Genomic DNA, 17,458 nt, shown 5'->3' on the forward strand with positions numbered 1-17,458 from the left:
TTTTTATTGAGAAATTAACCCGGCCATATTTCAGGATGAAAGAAGATTGCATCTTTCGGGGAAAGAAAATGGAACTTTTCTTTTGTGGTTTGTGTAACGAACTTTAAAGGAATTTTCAGATCTTTGGATCATTTATAAGATTGATAAATGTTTAAATTGATTTTTAGATCTTTAAAAGGATCGTTAAATCTTTACAGGGATTGTTAGATTGTTAAAAGGATCGTCTGAGATCTTAAAAACAATTGTTAGACCTTTAAACGGATTTTTTCCACTTGAAAGGTATTGTTAGGTCTTAAAAGGGATTTTTTTATTTTTAAATGGATTGTTTGGTCTTTAAAAGGGATTGTTTGGGCTTTAAAAGGGGTTGTTTGGTCTTTAAAAGAATCATTAGATCTTTAAAGGGATTGTGAAATCTTTACATAGATTGTTAGATCTTTAGAGGGATTGTTGGATCTTTAAATGTATTATTAAATCCTTAAAGAGATTTTTATTTCTTTTAGTGGATTATTTGATCCATAATTAGATTGTTAGAACTTTAAAGAGGATCTTTAGATATTGAAAGGGATTTTCAGATATTTAAAGGGATTAATATCTCTTTATATGGATCGTTAGATCTTTAATAGGATTGTTTGATATTTAAAGGGATTGTCTGTTCTTTAAACGGTTCGTTAAATCTTTAAAAAGTTCATTAGATTTTTAAATAGATTGTTAAATCTTTAAAGGTATTGTTAGTTCTTTAAACGGTTCGTTAAATCTTTAAAAAGTTCATTAGACTTTTAAATAGATTGTTAAATTTTTAAATAGATTGTTAAATCTTTAAAGGGATTGTTAGATATTTTAGAGGATTAATTTGTTTTAAGTTTTAGAAAAAGTAAGAACGTTTTATTATATCTCACCTTTTTCAAAATTGTAATAAATTTATGTTTACAAAATAAGAAACCCAGATTTTTAACTAAAATACAATTGCTAATATGACATAAATTGATTAATCTGTTTCCAGGAATTTTTTCGGACGGTAAGATTAGATAAACCTTAGAATATTTTATTTAGTGTGGAGAGAGATGATAAACTACATTTGTATAAGTGGAATGGAAGCAATATAGAAAAATATTCTATAGGTATCCATCTAGTTTGCTTCCAAACTAATATAGATTATACAATGTTCGCTTAGATTGTTTAAAACATGGTGGATCGATATTTTATATTTTTTGCCGGGATCAAGTGATCAATAACATTGTCGGGATCAAGTGATTTGAACATTGTCGGGATCAAGTGATCAAGAACATTGTCGGGATCAAGTGATCAAGCACATTGTCGGAATCAAGTGATCAAGAACATTGTCGGGATCAAGTGATCAAGAACATTGTCGGGATCAAGTGATTTGAACATTGTCGGGATCAAGTGATCAAGAACATTGTCGGGATCAAGGGATCAAGAACATTGTCGGGATCAATTGATTTGAACATTGTCGGGATCAAGGTATCAAGAACATTGTCGGGATCAAGTGATCAATAACATTGTCAGGATCAAGTGATCAAGAACATTGTCTGGATCAAGGGATCAATAACATTGTCGGGATCAAGTGATTTGAACATTGTCGGGATCAAGTGATCAATAACATTGTCGGGATCAAGTGATTTGAACATTGTCGGGATCAAGTGATCAAGAACATTGTCGGGATCAAGTGATTTGAACATTGTCGGGATCAAGTGATTTGAACATTGTCGGGATCAAGGGATCAAGAACATTGTCGGGATCAAGTGATTTGAACATTGTCGGGATCAAAGGATCAAGAACATTGTCGGGATCAAGTGATCAAGAAAATTGTCAGGATCAAGTGATCAAGAACATTGTCGGGATCAAGTGATCAAGAACATTGTCGGGATCAAGGGATCAAGAACATTATCGGGATCAAGTGATCAAGAACATTGTCGGGATCAAGTGATCAAGAACATTGTCGGGATCAAGGGATCAAGAACATTGTCGGGATCAAGTGATCAAGAACATATTGGGATCAAGTGATCAAGAACATTGTCGGGGTCAAGTGATCAAGAACATATTGGGATCAAGTGATCAAGAACATATCGGGAAGACAAACTCCGGAGAGAGAAGTTCCTAAGATAATGGAAATGTTTAAATGTCACTTTATATCTAGGTTTCAGCTAGGCCTAAAAGAGCAACGCTAGGCAGTAAAGCTGTTTTTAAAAGTAGAAAATTGTTCTTTCCAGAACTGTCTCTCAGAAATAAACTGAGTTTTCCCACAAAATCCAATTTTCTAATATCTTTGCAACCTGATGGTGTAAACCTTTGATATTTCAAATCTATGTTATCTGATCTAACAGAATTCATAGTTTGAAACATCTCAGGTCTACGACATTTGGCTCCAAAGATATAGAAAGTAGAAAATCAGAGCATGCAAGGCAAAGACTCAATTCCTTTGTCACATAGCATTTCAAATTTTTAAGTCTTTTTTTCTTTAACTTTGAAGTGACTTTAGACCTAGTGGTGTGTTCGATTCACAACGGTACCATATAGACCTTTGTCTGATAATTGACGACAGATATATTTGTGCGTACTTATCCGTACTGAAACTTCAGTTCCTTCAGTAATTTGCACGGATTGTACACTGTACTATGTACTATGTACACTGTATTGTACTGAGAACAGTGTACACGATCAAATTTTCCTGGATTCATTGTCGATGATGAGATAAAGGTTTAAAGGGTACCATTGTAAATCTGACACACATTCTAAACGGAGGCTCTCCTAAAATTATGTCTATAATTCCTTTAACCAAAAAATGTTTAGAAGAAGATGAGTTTAAGTGCATAGCATTGAAGAGAAATGGAATGATAAAAGCTGAGAAGAGCACATTAAGTAATCTAATCCAGGCTTGTCAGGTGAGATAAAAGGGCGGAACTTTTAGTGCTTTAATTCTAAGATTTTATGGCTTAGCTTGAACCCTTAGGCGCAGAATGGTCCTTTATTTATTTCAATTAGTTCGGATTCAATCGATAAGAGCTCTTTATGAAAATGGTCAACCAATTAGAAGCCAGACCTTTGGTCGGTTTTCAATTCAAAGGGCTCTTATTGGTTGTTACAATTCATCAAATGTTCCGCCTTTCTCATTGGTTGGACGTACCTTAATAATGGATTGACTTCCCAAATTTAAGATTTTATTAGCTCTAAAGCTTTTCCACTGGACAAGCTAGGCGAAAATTTCTCCCTCGGGTTTAACAGGTTTGAGAAAAAGATAAATTTGAATGGATGGATTATAGAATATAGATGAAGGTTGACTTAATAACTTCTTTACAACCTTGAAGATTTTAATATTTCTTAAATAAAAAATACATAATTAATCATATGGAAATTGTTTGGTTCTAGGCCAAAGATTCTCAGGAAGAGCTTTTTCTTGGTCGAGGAGTTTTATCTGCAGATGCACAAAGAAAAGTTAAAAATGAGAAAAGGTAGACAATTGAAACCTTTTTACTCTCATTTCACCAATATTTCTCCTCAAAAATACAGCAAGAAAGAGTTTAACTTAATCTTTTCATTTAAAAGTTCTCTGTTCTGTCTGGTTTTAAAATAAAATTTTTTAAAAATCTTCTTAAAAGTCCTTACAAAATATTTAAAATATCAAAATCAATACAACAACCATATAGAAGAGAAAAGGTACTTTTTTAAGAGTTAAAGAAATGGAAATGGAACCTTGGAACTTGACAGAGTTTGTAGGAGAAATGGATAAAAATGAAAGCAAACGGTAAGAATAGATGGGAGGAGAAGGTATAATGTATTAAAGATAAGAAGAGAAGGTAGGATGTATTAAAGTTAAGAGGAGAAGGTTGAATGTATTAAAGATAAGAAGAGAAGGTAGGATGTATTAAAGTTAAGAGGAGAAGGTAGGATGTATTAAAGTCAAAAGGAGAAGGTAGAATGTATTAAAGTTAAGAGGAGAAGGTAGAATGTATTAAAATTAAGAGGAGAAGTTAGAATGTATTAAAGTTAAGAGGAGAAGGTAGTTTATATAAAGAAATCTGTGTTTGAAGGTTGTTAAGCAATGAACCCCCCGGAACCTACCTAATCAGACTAAACCAAGACAAGGAATATAGATTGGCAGTCAAGGTTTTATTTTTTTACTTTTAATTTAAAATTAAATAATTTTTTAAAATTTATTTTACTTTAGACTGAGACAGGGACAATTAATAATTTTAAGGTAATGTGGTGACGATAAAATTATTTTAACACAATATCTAGATTATTTGTAAATGGCTTAAGTCTTTGCAACAAACTTTGATTTTTTTATCCCTTTATGCTTCAACCCAATGTTGTAAACCTTTGATATTTCAAACTGTTAAATCAAATACTCTAAGTTAAAAAATATTTATTTTTACAACATCAGGTTGCAAAGACGTAGGATATAGTAAATTTAAGTTTGTGGCAAAAACTCAATTTCTTTAAGATAAATTATGAAAATGGAAAGTATAATTTTCTCAATTGGGAGGAATCATCTCTGACTGATTTGATTACAAACATACAGGTTAGAATATTTATAATTAAAGGATTTTGAATTTTTTATTGTTATAATTTTATTTAGAGAAATCACATTCAATACATGACTCCCTTCGTGAGAAAAGGTAGATATTTAAAGAATAACTTGTAAAATATTTTCTTAATAATTTTTAATAATGTCTTATTTCGGATATTTAAAGAATAACTTGTAAAATATTTTCTTAATAATTTTTAATAATATTTCAGAATGCAACATTCCAATAATTTCAAAGGTAATACAAAAGATTGGATGGAAAGTTTTCCCATTTAAAAAAATAGTGACCGTACCCTTAACACCTTTGTCTGATTAGGTCTGAATAAAATATAAATGTTTATGATTTTTTAAATGATTATTTTCTGTGGTTTCTTCACAACAGTGACTTGAGTATTAGCTGGAGGAAAATGTAGTAATTATAAGAATTAAAACACTTTCAAGCCTAGAAAAACGAGAATTTCTTCCTCGTTATTGATTAATTCGAATCTTTTTTTTCTCTAGTCCAGGGCCTCCTACGTACTATCCTTCAATACACAAGGTTCATATCTTGTCAGGAATTTAACTCTACCCATTATTTAATTATTTAATAAATTATTATTTATAAATCTAAATTTTATAAAGCAAAAACATGCCAAAACTCAAATTAAATTGTGAATTGTGTCGCCGTGAACTTTTAGTCGCAACAGCCTTTTCATAGTTGTCAGTTGGCATTAATAGTTTAATGAAATATCAATAATTATCCAGTTAAAGCATTTCTTTATCGTTAAATGAAAATGAAAAAAATCACCTAGAAAAGAAACTGTGGTAAAATAAAAAAATTCCTACAATTTTTCAGCGTCAGGCATAAAATCGTTTAAAGTTTTTTTATTAATATTTATGAGTTAAACTATAGGAAAAATGAGGAAGGAAAAATAAGGATAAGCTATATGAAAAACGATCGCATGAAGTAAGTTTTATGATTATTTGCGCAGTCATAAAAATGTTCCCAACCAAAAAATGGAGAATTTTTCAAAATTCCAACTTTCATTTGTTTTGAATCTTCAGGGATAAGATTAATAAAAATACTCCATGTAATGTGTGTAAAACTTTTCAGTTCTAGAATTAAAATACCTTTTTAAAGAGAGATAAAAGTGAAAAAATCATTAATTATGGTATGACTATTTCTCTATGTTATGGTTAATGTACGGCCAATACAGAGGGTGAGATTTTTTCGCGAGATTAGGGAACGGAGTATTTGCAACAAGCTTTAAAACATATCTTGGTGTAAACCTTTGATATTTTAAATTTATAATTTGTTTGAAATATCAAAGGTTGCAAAAATATAGGGAATAAGAATGTAGAGTTAGTGGCAAAAACTCATTTCTTTTCTAATTTTCGAGGGAAATTTTACTTGGTCGAGGCCGATGACAATTTAGAGGTCAACAATGTTTTCTAACACTAAATATATTGTACTTAAACTTACTGTTTCAGGAACATGATTGTAGGGTAAGATATTCTTAAAGGATTTTCTAGCTAATAAATCTTTACGCAAAGCTGCAATCGGAAATATTAGTAGTAATTAAAGAAAACGGTATTATATACTTATTTTAAGCATACTTAAAAATCATATGGTTTGTGATTGTTTTATTATAAAAAATATGTGTTTAGGAATGAGCCTGAGAGTTTGCGTAGGGTTATCGAAGAATTAAAAAAAGATGGTTCTATTACGAATGAGATCTTTGATGATCTGCCCCCCAACTAGTTAAATGCGAAATATTTTAGTATTTTATTGGTTTTGAAATTTAGTGATTTTTAAAAAGACGGCTTTAATAAAGTATCAAAAGTATTGAAATAATTATGTGGAAACAGTGGAGGTATAAGGGAGCTAGGGGGGGACGATTCCCTAGACCTTGGAAAACTTTTGAGCGCAACTAGAGATCGTGGTGGATAACCAAAAGTATTTGAATCCCCGGTATGTAGTTCAGCGGTCCCTTGATGCATAATGTTTTGATGATTTGACGTTTTTAAATAATTTTACACGTCACAGATTAAACCTGGATTCAAATAATTTACTTACTGAGTAGGGCTGTTAAATGATCTTCTCCATGTTGACTGAGAACTGCTGTGTGTATTACAGCCTAATAATATCTAAATATTAGAATTTTCTTGGGGTGAAGGGACGCCTGATTCACAAGAGTACCATTAAAAGATTTGTCTGATCATGAATGAATTAGTTCTCTATTTTAACATTATTAAAAAAATTTCAGTTGAGGTTTCTCTATAAAAGTAACTGCCGCATTTCTACAGCATGAAAACATTTAGCAATTATCGTATTTAAGGCCTTAGAAAAACCCGACCATATCTTCCACATCATCGATCTGATAAAAGTTTCAAGGGTACCCTTGTAAATTGGGGATTTCTATCTTTGCATTAAGGGACACTGGAAATTACACTTTAAAACAAAAATTCTAAAATCCAATAGTGAAAGATATCTTTTTGAAATGGGAACTAAGTTTAGACAATCCTGGTTAGTTTCATCATTGTACATGTTTGCTCTAGCTCCTGCTCGGACCAGGAGCTGGGTGAACTCTACCGCTCCCTGCTGTACCGAGACCTGGAGAAGGAGCTGCTGCGCTAGGTTCGGATTATCGGAGATTAAAGGTTGATTTATCCAATGCTCTTCAGGGAGTGGATACACCTGTAAAAAATATTGAAAAATAATAGAAATAAAAATAAAGTTGAAATAAAAACAAAGATGTCTCCTGAAGGTTTAAAGGATAACATGGTAAATTCTTGATGAATGAAGTGAATAGTAACAATTCTGTAATCACCTTCTTCTCGTCATCTGATAGAGAGAGTTGGTGGTGATCGTCTAGTGGTGCAATATCAGCCAGGATACAGGAGAACGTCGTTAGATCTCCACTTAGGATACAGTTAGACAGATTCTCCTGAATACAGTTAAGATACAGTTAGACAGATTCTCCTGGATACAGCTAGAATACAGTTATCCTGGATACAGTTAGAATACAGTTAGGATACAGTAAGGATAAAGTTAGTCAGATTCTCCTGGATACAGTTAGAATACGGTTAGACAGATTCTTCTGGATACAGTTAGGATGCAGTTAGAATATAGTTAAAAATATTCTCCTGGATAAACTTAAAATACAATGAAGATTTAGTTAGTATGCAGTTAGGTTACAGATAGTATACAGTTAGACAGCTTCTCCTGGATACAGTAAAAATACAGCTAGGATACAGTTAGGATACAGTTAGGTTACAGCTAGGATACAGCTAGGATACAGTTAGGATACAGTTAGGATACAGCTAGAATACAGCTAGGATACAGTTAGGATACAGTTAGGATACAGTTAGGATACAGCTAGGATACAGTTAAGATACAGTTAGGTTACAGCTAGGATACAGTTAGGATACAGTTAGGATACAGCTAGGCTACAGCTAGGATACAGTTAGGATACAGTTAGAATACAGTTAGGATACAGCTAGGATACAGTTAGGATACAGCTAGGATACAGTTAGGATACAGTTAGGATATAGTTAGGTTACAGCTAGGATACAGTTAGGATACAGTTAGGATACAGCTAGGATACAGTTAGGATACAGTTAAGATACAGTTAGGATACAGTTAGGATACAAATAGGATTTAGTTAGGATACAGTTTGGATACAGTTAGAATACTCTTAGGATACAGCTTCAGGATACATTGATATACAGTTAATATACAGAAAGGATCATATTTAAAACAAAAAAAAATGTTAAAACTCCAACCTTTGATTTTGTTTAATAAAATTGAACGTTTGATCAAAATATAAATTATTAGGTTTCTGGTTTACTGGGATGGTCTATCTGCATCTGCAAGTATTTTGATTTTTTTTTAATAACAACTTAAAAATGTTCAGGCAACTTTTTTAAAATCTGACCGGCCATAAGTCTTTCATTGAGTTACTAACAAAAACTTGGGCCTAATATCGGATGAGTCGTGTTTACGTTTTTTGGACAAAACATAACAAACAAACCAAGAAACAGACGAGCCAAATATATATATAATGAGAACCAGATATCTCTGGAAATGGAAGACGACTTTTAGACTAATGTTATGACATTAAATAGTCCAATAAACCTGAGACACAGCAATTGTGCATTGTTAAGAAACTATAATTTGACTTAAAGGGGATTTAAGAAGTTTCTAGTTACTAATTATATTTGCTTTGTAACAACATCAATTATCTTCCTACTCCATAGTTTTCTGGTTCTCACTGTAGGAAACAAGTATTAAAACCTGAGGATCTCCGCAGCTGAGCTGTGCACAAACAACAGCAGCAGGTTCATCAACCTTCACAACCTTATTCATCCTGTAGTATTCAGTTCTCTTATGCATACTTTCTACAGAATATTAGTATTCAGTTCTCTTATTCATACTTTCTACAGAATATTAGTATTCAGTTCTCTTATGCATACATTCTACAGAATATCAGTATTCAGTTCTCTTAATATGCATACATTCTACAGAATATTACTATTCAGTTCTCTTATGCATTCTTTCTACAGAATATTAGTATTGAGTTCTCTTATGCATACTTTCTACAGAATATTAGTATTTTCTACAGAATATTAGTATTTAGTTCTCTTATGCATACTTTCTACAGAATATTAGTATTTAGTTCTCTTATGCATACTTTCTACAGAATATTAGTATTGAGTTCTCTTATGCATACTTTCTACAGAGAAAACTAATTGAATCATTTAATTTTTTTTTAATGAAAATCTGACATTTAAAAAAAAAAAGTCTATCGAAATATTAGACAAATCAAGCTTTAATTATTCTTTCCGTAAATAAAAAATTGCAATGTAGAAAATAAGAAGCAAATGAAAATTATGGTAATAAATGTATATTAAGACGTTTTGTAGGCTTTGTTGGTCCAAAAATTTCTTTTTCTATGTAAGAAAGCTGTAGAAGGCGAGGCCAATGTAATTGTTACATTGTAAGATCATTATTTTAAATGTCACCGCTTCTCTTCACTTGAATCAATACTATTTTTAACTTTTCGACGCAAACAGAAATATAATGTCTTCTATCCATGTTGATGTTCAAGTATCTGAGCACTGTGCAAACTATGTCAAAATGGGAATTTTTAGCCGCTCCTTTACCACGTAATTCGTTATTCACAAAACTGCATCGGATGCAACACTCATTAAATAACGTTGCAACTGCAGTTGATGAGTAGAACAAGCTAGAATAGGTGGGTTGAGATCTAGGGTGGGACTAGAGCTAGAGGAGGTATAGGAGCTGGAGCCCACTCCACTACTCTACTCACTACAGGACCTAAACTATACAATATAAACATGAGAAGGGAAAGTATGGATCAGCTGATATATTTTAACAACCACCGAGTATCAGATGGATTATTTATCCGGCTACCTCAATCATAATTATCAACCAGTTAATATATTCTAAAATTAAAAAGGAGAAAACATGCAGGATTTATTTATCAAAAATTGGAGAAAAAAAAGTTTATTTAAAATAGGAAAAAAATAAAGGGTTAGAATTAGGAAACAAGGACTGAAGATTGAAGGATAAGAAAGGAGAGGAGGAATATAGAATAATAAATTATAAAAGGAATTAAGAATAAGAAAGGAGAGGAGGAAAGAAGGATAAGAAAGGAGAGGAGGAAAGAAGGATAAGAAAGGAGAGGCGGAGTAAATGATAAGGGAGGAGAGGAGGAATGAAAGATAAGAAAGGAAGAGGTAATAGGAAAAGAAAGGAGAGAAGGAATGAAGGATAAGAAAGGAGAGGAGGAATGAAGGATAATAAAGGAGAAGAGGTATGAAAAATAAGAAAGGAGAGGAGGAAAGAAGGAGAAGAAAGCTGATAGGTGGAATGAAGGATAAGAAAGGAAAGGAGGAATGAAGGATATGAAAGGATAGGAGAAATGAAGGATAAGAAAGGAGAGGAGGAATGATGGATGAGAAAGGATAGGAGGAATGAAGGATAAGAAAGGAAAGGAGGAATGAAGGATAAGAAAGAAGAAGAGGAAAGAAGGATAAGAAAGGAGAGAAGAAATGAAGGATAAGAAAGGAGAGGAGGAATAAAGGATAAAAAAGGAGGGGAGGAATGAAGGATAAGAAAGGCAAGGTGGTATGAAGGAAATAGAGGAGATGAGGAAAGAAGGATAAGAAAGGAGAAGAGGAATGAAGGATATTAAAGGATAGGAGGAATAAAGGATAAGAAAGAAGTGAAGGAATGAAGGAGGATAAGAAAGGAGAGGAGGAATAAAGGATAGAAAGGAGAGGAGGAATAAAGGATAAGAAAGGAGAGGAGGAATGAAGGATAAGAGAGGAGAGGAGGAATAAAGAATAATAAAGAAGAGAAGGAATTATAGGATAAGAAAGGAGAGGAGGAATAACGGATATTCTTCCAAATTCTTCAAAAATAAAGAAGACGTATATTTGAATTATTTTATAATTTCGCAATAATAAAATCAGAACGTAGAAGACGACTTTTACTGGTTGCCAAACCCAACTAAACTTCAACAAATAATATTGATCAGCTGATTCTAATAACTAAATCTGAAACCTAAATAAACATTAATTAGGGATCAAATTTCACTGGATGATTCTTCAAAATGAAAACGATGGAACTGAAATACATTGAAATGAAAATGTCAGACTGAAATGTAAGAAATGAAAATGAGTAACGAAGTAAACTGTAGCCCTACCCCAAGTTTTGGGAAAAGAACCGAATCTCCAGGTTCAACTGGAAGATGTTGTGAGGTATGTTAAGTTGGGTCTGTCCTAGAGAACGATTTTTGGATCCTCCCCCCCCCCCGGGCCGCCCTTTTATCAATTTTGTACATGACAAAATTAGTATTTATTGAGTATTATTTTGGGTTAGGTTAGGTTAAGACACTTTCAGGGCCGAGCGATGTGGTTAAGACAGGCTATGGGGCCGAGCGCTGCGGCCACGGGTTAGGTTAAGTTAAGACACTTTCTGGGCCGAGCGCTGCGGCTAGGACAGGCTAGGGGGCTGAGCGCTGCGGCCTCATTTAGCTGATCCATGTACAAGGAGGGGGGGGGCGGGGGGGGGTCCAAAAATCGTTCTCTATGAAATTACCGTTAAATTCATGGTATTATTTTTATTATCCCCTTGAAATGATAAGGCATTTGAGCATAAGGTTTTGTATAAGATAATAACTGTTGTCGATTATCGCAAATAAGTTTGTAACTTGAGTTTGACGCCCCGTGGTTATAATAATTTCTACTGCAGGTTGAAGAGAGTTTAGTTGAATGCATGATGTGTGGTTGTACAACCACAGCTGGATATCTGAGAAATCATATTAGATTCAACCATCTGATCAACAAGGAGTTCCTAGTGGATAAAATGTACCAGCTGCACAAACCATCTCAAACCTCGGTATCATCTCAAACCTCGGTATCATCACAAACAAATATATCATGGGTTCACAGACAAACTGAGTACTTTACTGAGGAAGAAGGGAGAAATGATCCGGAGAAGGAAGAACATGATGATGTGGTAATAGTCGGAGCTCAAGAAGAGGAGGATGGTGAGGATGGTGTAGATGTTCTGGATGGTGAGGATGAGGTTACATGTCCTGGTTGTGGAGAGGTTGAGGATGGAGCAGCCATGATTGGATGCAAGAAATGTGATAGGTTAGGATTTTAATTATTTAAATATCATCCATGAATTCTTTATGCTGAGGGTTTTTTTTTCATTAAATTTGTTCTAACTGCCACCACCCCACGACCCCTTTCATTAAAAATCATTTTGACTTTACTGCTGCGGACTAGGTAATTCCTTAATATTTTGGAATGCAATTTGGATAATTTATTTTTAATATGTTCTTAATAAAAAGTGCACCAAACATAATACATTAAATGTTTGTCGCTACATGCTTATGCCAATTCTTTGTATTTTTTTTTGAACATTTTTAACTCTTCAATCAATCCATTCCAAATCTAAAAATTATTATAACCCTCTATAATCTTGTTTAGATGGTTTCATCGAAGTTGTCTGGGTGGAAAGTCTAGCACTAGTAAAGGAGAGGAGTTGGAGTGTAGAGATTGTAGAAACAAACCTAGAAGGAAGGTTCAGCACAAGAAGGTTGGGTTTGATGATCTCCGCCCCGACTCCAGGGTTGAGTGCAGCAGTTCATCTGTTGAGGAGGAGACGGAGATTAAGGTTACGGCAGTTGTAAAACCTAAACGAAGCCATATATTAGAGAAATTTTGTGACAGCGATACTTCCACAGATGTTCAGAATACTCCTAATAAACCTGGGAGAAGATCGTTTAAACGCAAACGGTCCAAAGAAGTGATGAGGGAGAAACAATCCAAATCATCAAGGAGAACTCCTTGTTCACCTATCCCACCATCTCCTAGTTCTCCTGTTCCTCCTACTCCCTCATATTCTTCGGACCATCCTGACATTGAGTCCGACTCCGTTCATGAAACCACATCTGTTGGAAAAAAGAAAGTGAAAACCAAGAAAACTCATAGAAAGGTTCGAGAAGACCGAGGGAAGGTCTCCAGCAAATCTAAAAAAAGTAAAGTTGGGACGGAGGAGAACTCACACCAGGATTCAGATGAGTGTTGGGATCAAGGGGGGGATATCTGCAAACTACAAGAGATTGATTCAGGCGATGAACTCTGTAAACTATGCGGTTATGGTTACGATCTTCCTAATGAGTTAGAACTTGGTCCACTCTTCAGGTTCGGAGTTTGTCAAGCTCATCTTCATTGTCTCATGTTCTCAAGTGGACTTATTCAGGTTAGTTTATCAGGATGGAACTTGAGAGAGATGTTTTAAAGCGAAATTGAAAACTAATTTATTGAAGATAAAAGAGGGATAATGAAAGGGTTAGAAAGTTTAGAATTCATCAAGTTGTTAGATCGTCAAATACATTTGTTGAGGAGAGTTTATATTTTAGGGTGGAGATGAAGAGGACGGAATAGTTGGGTTTCTCCCTGATGATATAATCAAGGAATGGCAGCGCGGATCCAAACTCAAATGTTACTTCTGTAAAGAGCTTTACGCTACTGTCGGCTGCTGTCAGAAACTGTGCATGAAAACCTATCATTTACCCTGTGGGATTAAGAACGGATCAGTGAACGAATATTATGGAAACTTTGACTCCTATTGCCCGAACCATACGGAGAGAAGGAAACACGGGAAGAATTATATTTTGACGGTTAAAGGATTGATACCGGAGAAAAGAATATCTCAGGATGAGAAGGAAAATCAAATTCGAAATAAAAAGTCTTCCAGGCCTGGATCTATGGTGGAGAATATACGACGAGAGGAGAAATCACAGTTAGAAAGAAAAAGAATGGAAGACCTAAATGGAAACGACAGAAGAAAAGATAAGAAAAAGAAGAAGCAGAACATAGAAAAACCTTACATGGAACCAGTTAGTTCTAAGAGGGCAATAATAAAACCTAAACTGTTTGATGATTATGATGTAGGTAGTTCAGATGACGCGAGTACAGCTAGAAGATCCAACCGCCCTAGGAGAAGAATTGAACCAACCTCAAATACAATTTATAAATCCGCCAAAGAAGAACTAGAGAAGATTTTAAAAAGTAAATATGTGAGTATAGAAGAATCTTTTGAAAATTTATCCGGGAGAAGAAGATTAAGAAAATCACGTGGTTCTTTAGATAGATTAGATTCAAGTGATGAGGAGAAAGAGGAGGAGTTACCAAAACGTTCTAGACCTACCAGGAGAAAATTAGAGTCAGTAAACAACAAGAATTTTATAGAAGTTGACTCCGGGATAAAGAATGAAGAGGATGAAGTGAAGGAGGAGAGGATCAATGAAGAGGAAACAATAGAAAACATTGAGGAGTTTCTGGGAGATAGAAGGAATACTAGATCCAACAATATCTCGGACGAGGTTGATCCTCTCCAGGTCTTTCCACCTACTCCGACTAAACATGTAGATCAAGATATTGTCAAGGTTGAGACCAAATCTCCGAGAGGAGGAGGAGACTTTACAAGTTTTATTCAACAAGATGGGTCATGTGATCACATCGATTTCTCTCGGCTAGGTATAGATGAAAATCTGGTGGAAGAAGTTTTTCCAGACCGAGATTTCTCTGATATATCTGGGTCCGAGAACCATGATATAGGTATAGAGGAGATAATTGAAACCCTGACCGAAAATAAATATCCAGATCCTCGGGTTGTAAAGTATAAATGTTCTCATTGTATATTCTCCACGAATAGCAAACCAACCATGAAAACCCATTTGCTTAATATTCATCAGTCTTCCAACCCAACTCGTCAGGTTCAAGAAATGAAAATATTTACCAAGAATATCAGGCTGAAGGAAGAACAGTTGAGGTCAGCTCAGAGTACAAACTTTGATGAGATCTACGAAAAGCTGTGCTATATTAAGAACCTGGAGCGGTTTAGTTTTGTTCACTATGTTAGTGACGATATGTCTGATCCTATCTCTGATATAGATTCCAATCCTATGAACAGTGCAGATGTAGACAGAGATATGCAGGAGTTAATCCCCTCTCCGAACCAAACCGGGACCAGGATTAGGACCAAGAAAAAAGAAATAGAAGGATTTCTCGGCTGGGACCAGGTTGGAAAGAAATCGAGCAGTAAAATGCCAATACAGCTTGAATCTGAACCAGTATCCGCTCCTGAAGGTTCTCGAACCTCTTCCCGAAACTCGTCTCCAAGAGCCAACGGAATCCGTTCCTCTAACTCTCCTTTTAACCCTGAGAACCATTCTCCCATCTCAATCATACCTTTTCACCCTGAGTCTAGGGAATCTACATCTCTGAGATCTGGATCAAGAGACAAATCTACAGAGAAACTTCTACCGAGAAATAATAATCCCTCATGTTTTACAAGATCAGAAAGGCGGTCTGGTACTCCCGCTTCAAAAACCGAGTCTCCAGCGCCTAAATCTGATTGTCAGGCCTTGAAATCTGGTCCTCCAGTTTCTAAATCTGGTTCTCCAGTATCGAAATCAGGTTCTCCAGTCTCTAAATTTGGTTCTCCAGCTTCTAAATCAGGTTCTCCAGTCTCTAAATTTGGTTCTCCAGCTTCTAAATCTTGTTCTCCAGCCTCTAAATGTGGTTCTCCAGCTTCTAAATCTTGTTCTCTAGCTTCGAAATCTGGTTCTCATACTTCTAAATCGGGATCTCCGAAAGATAAATATCCCGAAAGTTATAAATGCAACAAATGTACAAAAGTGTTCACGGCAAAAGAACTTCTTATTTCTCATTCTTCACTCTGCCCCTGGCGCACAGAGGACGAATCAAAACCCATCTCTGGTTCTAGAAGCTTTAAACTACTCTACTCAACAGTTGGAGATTATTTAGATAGTTCCAGGGAACAAGAATCTTTAGAGGGTAAGCATAAAATATTTTAGACATGATCTAATTCATTCCTTTCTTAAAGCTCCCCCTTAAATGGTACTTACTGGTTTAAAGTTGAATGTCAGATCTCATGATAAACACATTTTCTCTAGTCCAAAATTAAATTAAATAAGACTCACAGGGACGTCCTACATCCATATTGAAAAGATTAATTCAATCATTGATATTATCCGTGTACTAATATATGCCTGTATAGATGTGAAGGATGAGAGACCCTACCTGGTTAAGTTTGAAGATGCTCAGGGTAGAGAGCACACCTGGGTTGATGAGTACGAGGAGAACGGATTACCAGCTCTATATGTAGATGGGAAAGGAGAAGGACAGGTATTTTCTAAGAAAGGTTTCCTTTATTTATGTATAAAAAGTATTAATCTGTGTTTTTGATGTCTGTTTGGATGTCCGAATATAACTCAGGAACCCCTTGACCGATTGACCTCAAATTTTGGTTGTGGAACTCTGGAGAACTTGAGATTCTAAGTTGAGTGGGTCGACTTTTATAGGGAAAAATAGCTAAAACCATAATTTACGACTAAGCGCGGGTAAACAGGTTTAGTAACTATGAGTACCCTAGGCTGGGTTCCCAAGCTAGTAAAATATAAATGTTTAGGTTTGTGCATTTGAGCTAAAACAAGCCTTAGCTCATGAAGAAAAGATTCCCCAGAACCTGCAAGATCTTATTCTCAAATCAGGAAACTGAAAGATATTTGGGATTCCGAAAATTTGTTATTTCCAATAAAATTTACATTTCAACGTGTCTACAGTACTTAAATAATTTATAAGAAGGTGTTAATGTTGTAAAATTATGTTAACAATATGTAAAGGAACTGAGTTCTTATCACAACCTCAAATTGTCAAATCCATATATGTTTTCAATTCAATATGCCAGACCTTGAATTGTTTTTTGATCAAATAGTCTAATTTTAAATATCAAAAGGTTAAACCATCATGTTTCAAAGATAAAGGGATTAGATGAGTTTGTGGTGAGAATTCAGTTTCTTTGGTGGTGATCTTATTATCATGTGGTGTGCAAATATCATCAATTGTAAAAATATTTTATTACATTTATATAAAAAACCTTTAAAATTGAGCAGTGGACATTTGCTGTGATATACAGGGTGTCCCAAGAAACATGACAGTTGGTGAATAGTTTTAAATGTCTTCTTCCATATACTTTATCAGATATTAAATACTTTTTGAGTTTATTTCGTTAAGAAAATATTGAACTTAAATATATTTTACTATAATATTACTCAGGACTGGCATATAATTTATCTTTTTTATTATTCTCTTTGGTATCAAACAACTGAACAAATTAATGAAGAAGATATTTTAAACTATTCATCAACTGTCATGTTTCGTGGGACACCCTGTAGTTAAATGAAGGTGGGAGAAGGTTTGTCATTAAATTTAAGAACGTTAAAAAATTCTTCAGTTGCATCACCCCCTTCCCCTCCCCCCCATTAGAAAACGGTTTTACATCCAAAGAACAACTGATAAAAGTTG

The 17,458-nt window shown here is 34.4% G+C and overlaps 3 protein-coding genes across 3 annotated transcripts in view; 2 read left to right on the forward strand and 1 right to left on the reverse strand.

Annotated features, from left to right (window-relative positions):
* LOC111713688 (transient receptor potential cation channel protein painless) overlaps nucleotides 1–8,949 on the reverse strand; it is a 40,539-nt gene extending 31,590 nt beyond the window's left edge. The window contains exons 1-4 of the mRNA XM_023488624.1: nucleotides 8,820–8,949; nucleotides 7,354–7,470; nucleotides 7,047–7,220; nucleotides 6,600–6,660 (exon numbers count right to left, since the gene is read on the reverse strand). Coding sequence (XP_023344392.1) covers nucleotides 6,600–6,660; nucleotides 7,047–7,220; nucleotides 7,354–7,470; nucleotides 8,820–8,918 — 451 coding nt within the window. The 5' untranslated portion in view covers nucleotides 8,919–8,949. The remainder of the gene's footprint in view (nucleotides 1–6,599; nucleotides 6,661–7,046; nucleotides 7,221–7,353; nucleotides 7,471–8,819) is intronic.
* LOC111713690 (uncharacterized) lies at nucleotides 103–6,368 on the forward strand. Its single transcript, XM_023488626.1, has 14 exons — nucleotides 103–279; nucleotides 1,051–1,118; nucleotides 2,809–2,900; nucleotides 3,385–3,467; nucleotides 3,686–3,760; nucleotides 4,047–4,122; nucleotides 4,184–4,213; nucleotides 4,460–4,537; nucleotides 4,595–4,634; nucleotides 4,756–4,781; nucleotides 5,045–5,097; nucleotides 5,436–5,489; nucleotides 6,014–6,028; nucleotides 6,191–6,368. Exons 3-14 carry the CDS (start codon nucleotides 2,850–2,852, stop codon nucleotides 6,282–6,284), a joined length of 675 nt encoding a protein of 224 aa, XP_023344394.1. The 5' UTR covers nucleotides 103–279; nucleotides 1,051–1,118; nucleotides 2,809–2,849; the 3' UTR covers nucleotides 6,285–6,368.
* A 2,113-nt stretch (nucleotides 8,950–11,062) lies between the features above and the next one.
* LOC111713695 (uncharacterized) lies at nucleotides 11,063–16,705 on the forward strand. The gene is made up of 6 exons (XM_023488627.1): nucleotides 11,063–11,311; nucleotides 11,805–12,208; nucleotides 12,551–13,325; nucleotides 13,486–15,928; nucleotides 16,152–16,279; nucleotides 16,563–16,705. The coding sequence occupies exons 1-6, from the start codon at nucleotides 11,222–11,224 to the stop codon at nucleotides 16,650–16,652; spliced, it is 3,930 nt and encodes a 1,309-aa protein (XP_023344395.1). The 5' UTR covers nucleotides 11,063–11,221; the 3' UTR covers nucleotides 16,653–16,705.
* Nucleotides 16,706–17,458: the final 753 nt, after the last annotated feature.

This window comes from Eurytemora carolleeae, unplaced genomic scaffold (assembly GCF_000591075.1).
Source record: "Eurytemora carolleeae unplaced genomic scaffold, Eaff_2.0 scaffold1464, whole genome shotgun sequence".
Classification (NCBI taxonomy): Eukaryota; Metazoa; Arthropoda; class Copepoda; order Calanoida; family Temoridae; genus Eurytemora; species Eurytemora carolleeae.

Excerpts from the sequence above, each read along its gene's own strand:
- LOC111713690 (XM_023488626.1), top strand. The coding sequence starts at position 2,850 with ATGATAAAAGCTGAGAAGAGCACATTAAGTAATCTAATCCAGGCTTGT. Across the intron at positions 3,761-4,046 it reads GATAAAAATGAAAGCAAACG|GTTGTTAAGCAATGAACCCC; the intron begins GTAAGAATAGAT and ends CTGTGTTTGAAG. Across the intron at positions 4,635-4,755 it reads GACTCCCTTCGTGAGAAAAG|AATGCAACATTCCAATAATT; the intron begins GTAGATATTTAA and ends ATAATATTTCAG.
- LOC111713695 (XM_023488627.1), top strand. The coding sequence starts at position 11,222 with ATGAAAATGAGTAACGAAGTAAACTGTAGCCCTACCCCAAGTTTTGGG. Across the intron at positions 11,312-11,804 it reads CAACTGGAAGATGTTGTGAG|GTTGAAGAGAGTTTAGTTGA; the intron begins GTATGTTAAGTT and ends TTTCTACTGCAG. Across the intron at positions 15,929-16,151 it reads GGAACAAGAATCTTTAGAGG|ATGTGAAGGATGAGAGACCC; the intron begins GTAAGCATAAAA and ends ATGCCTGTATAG.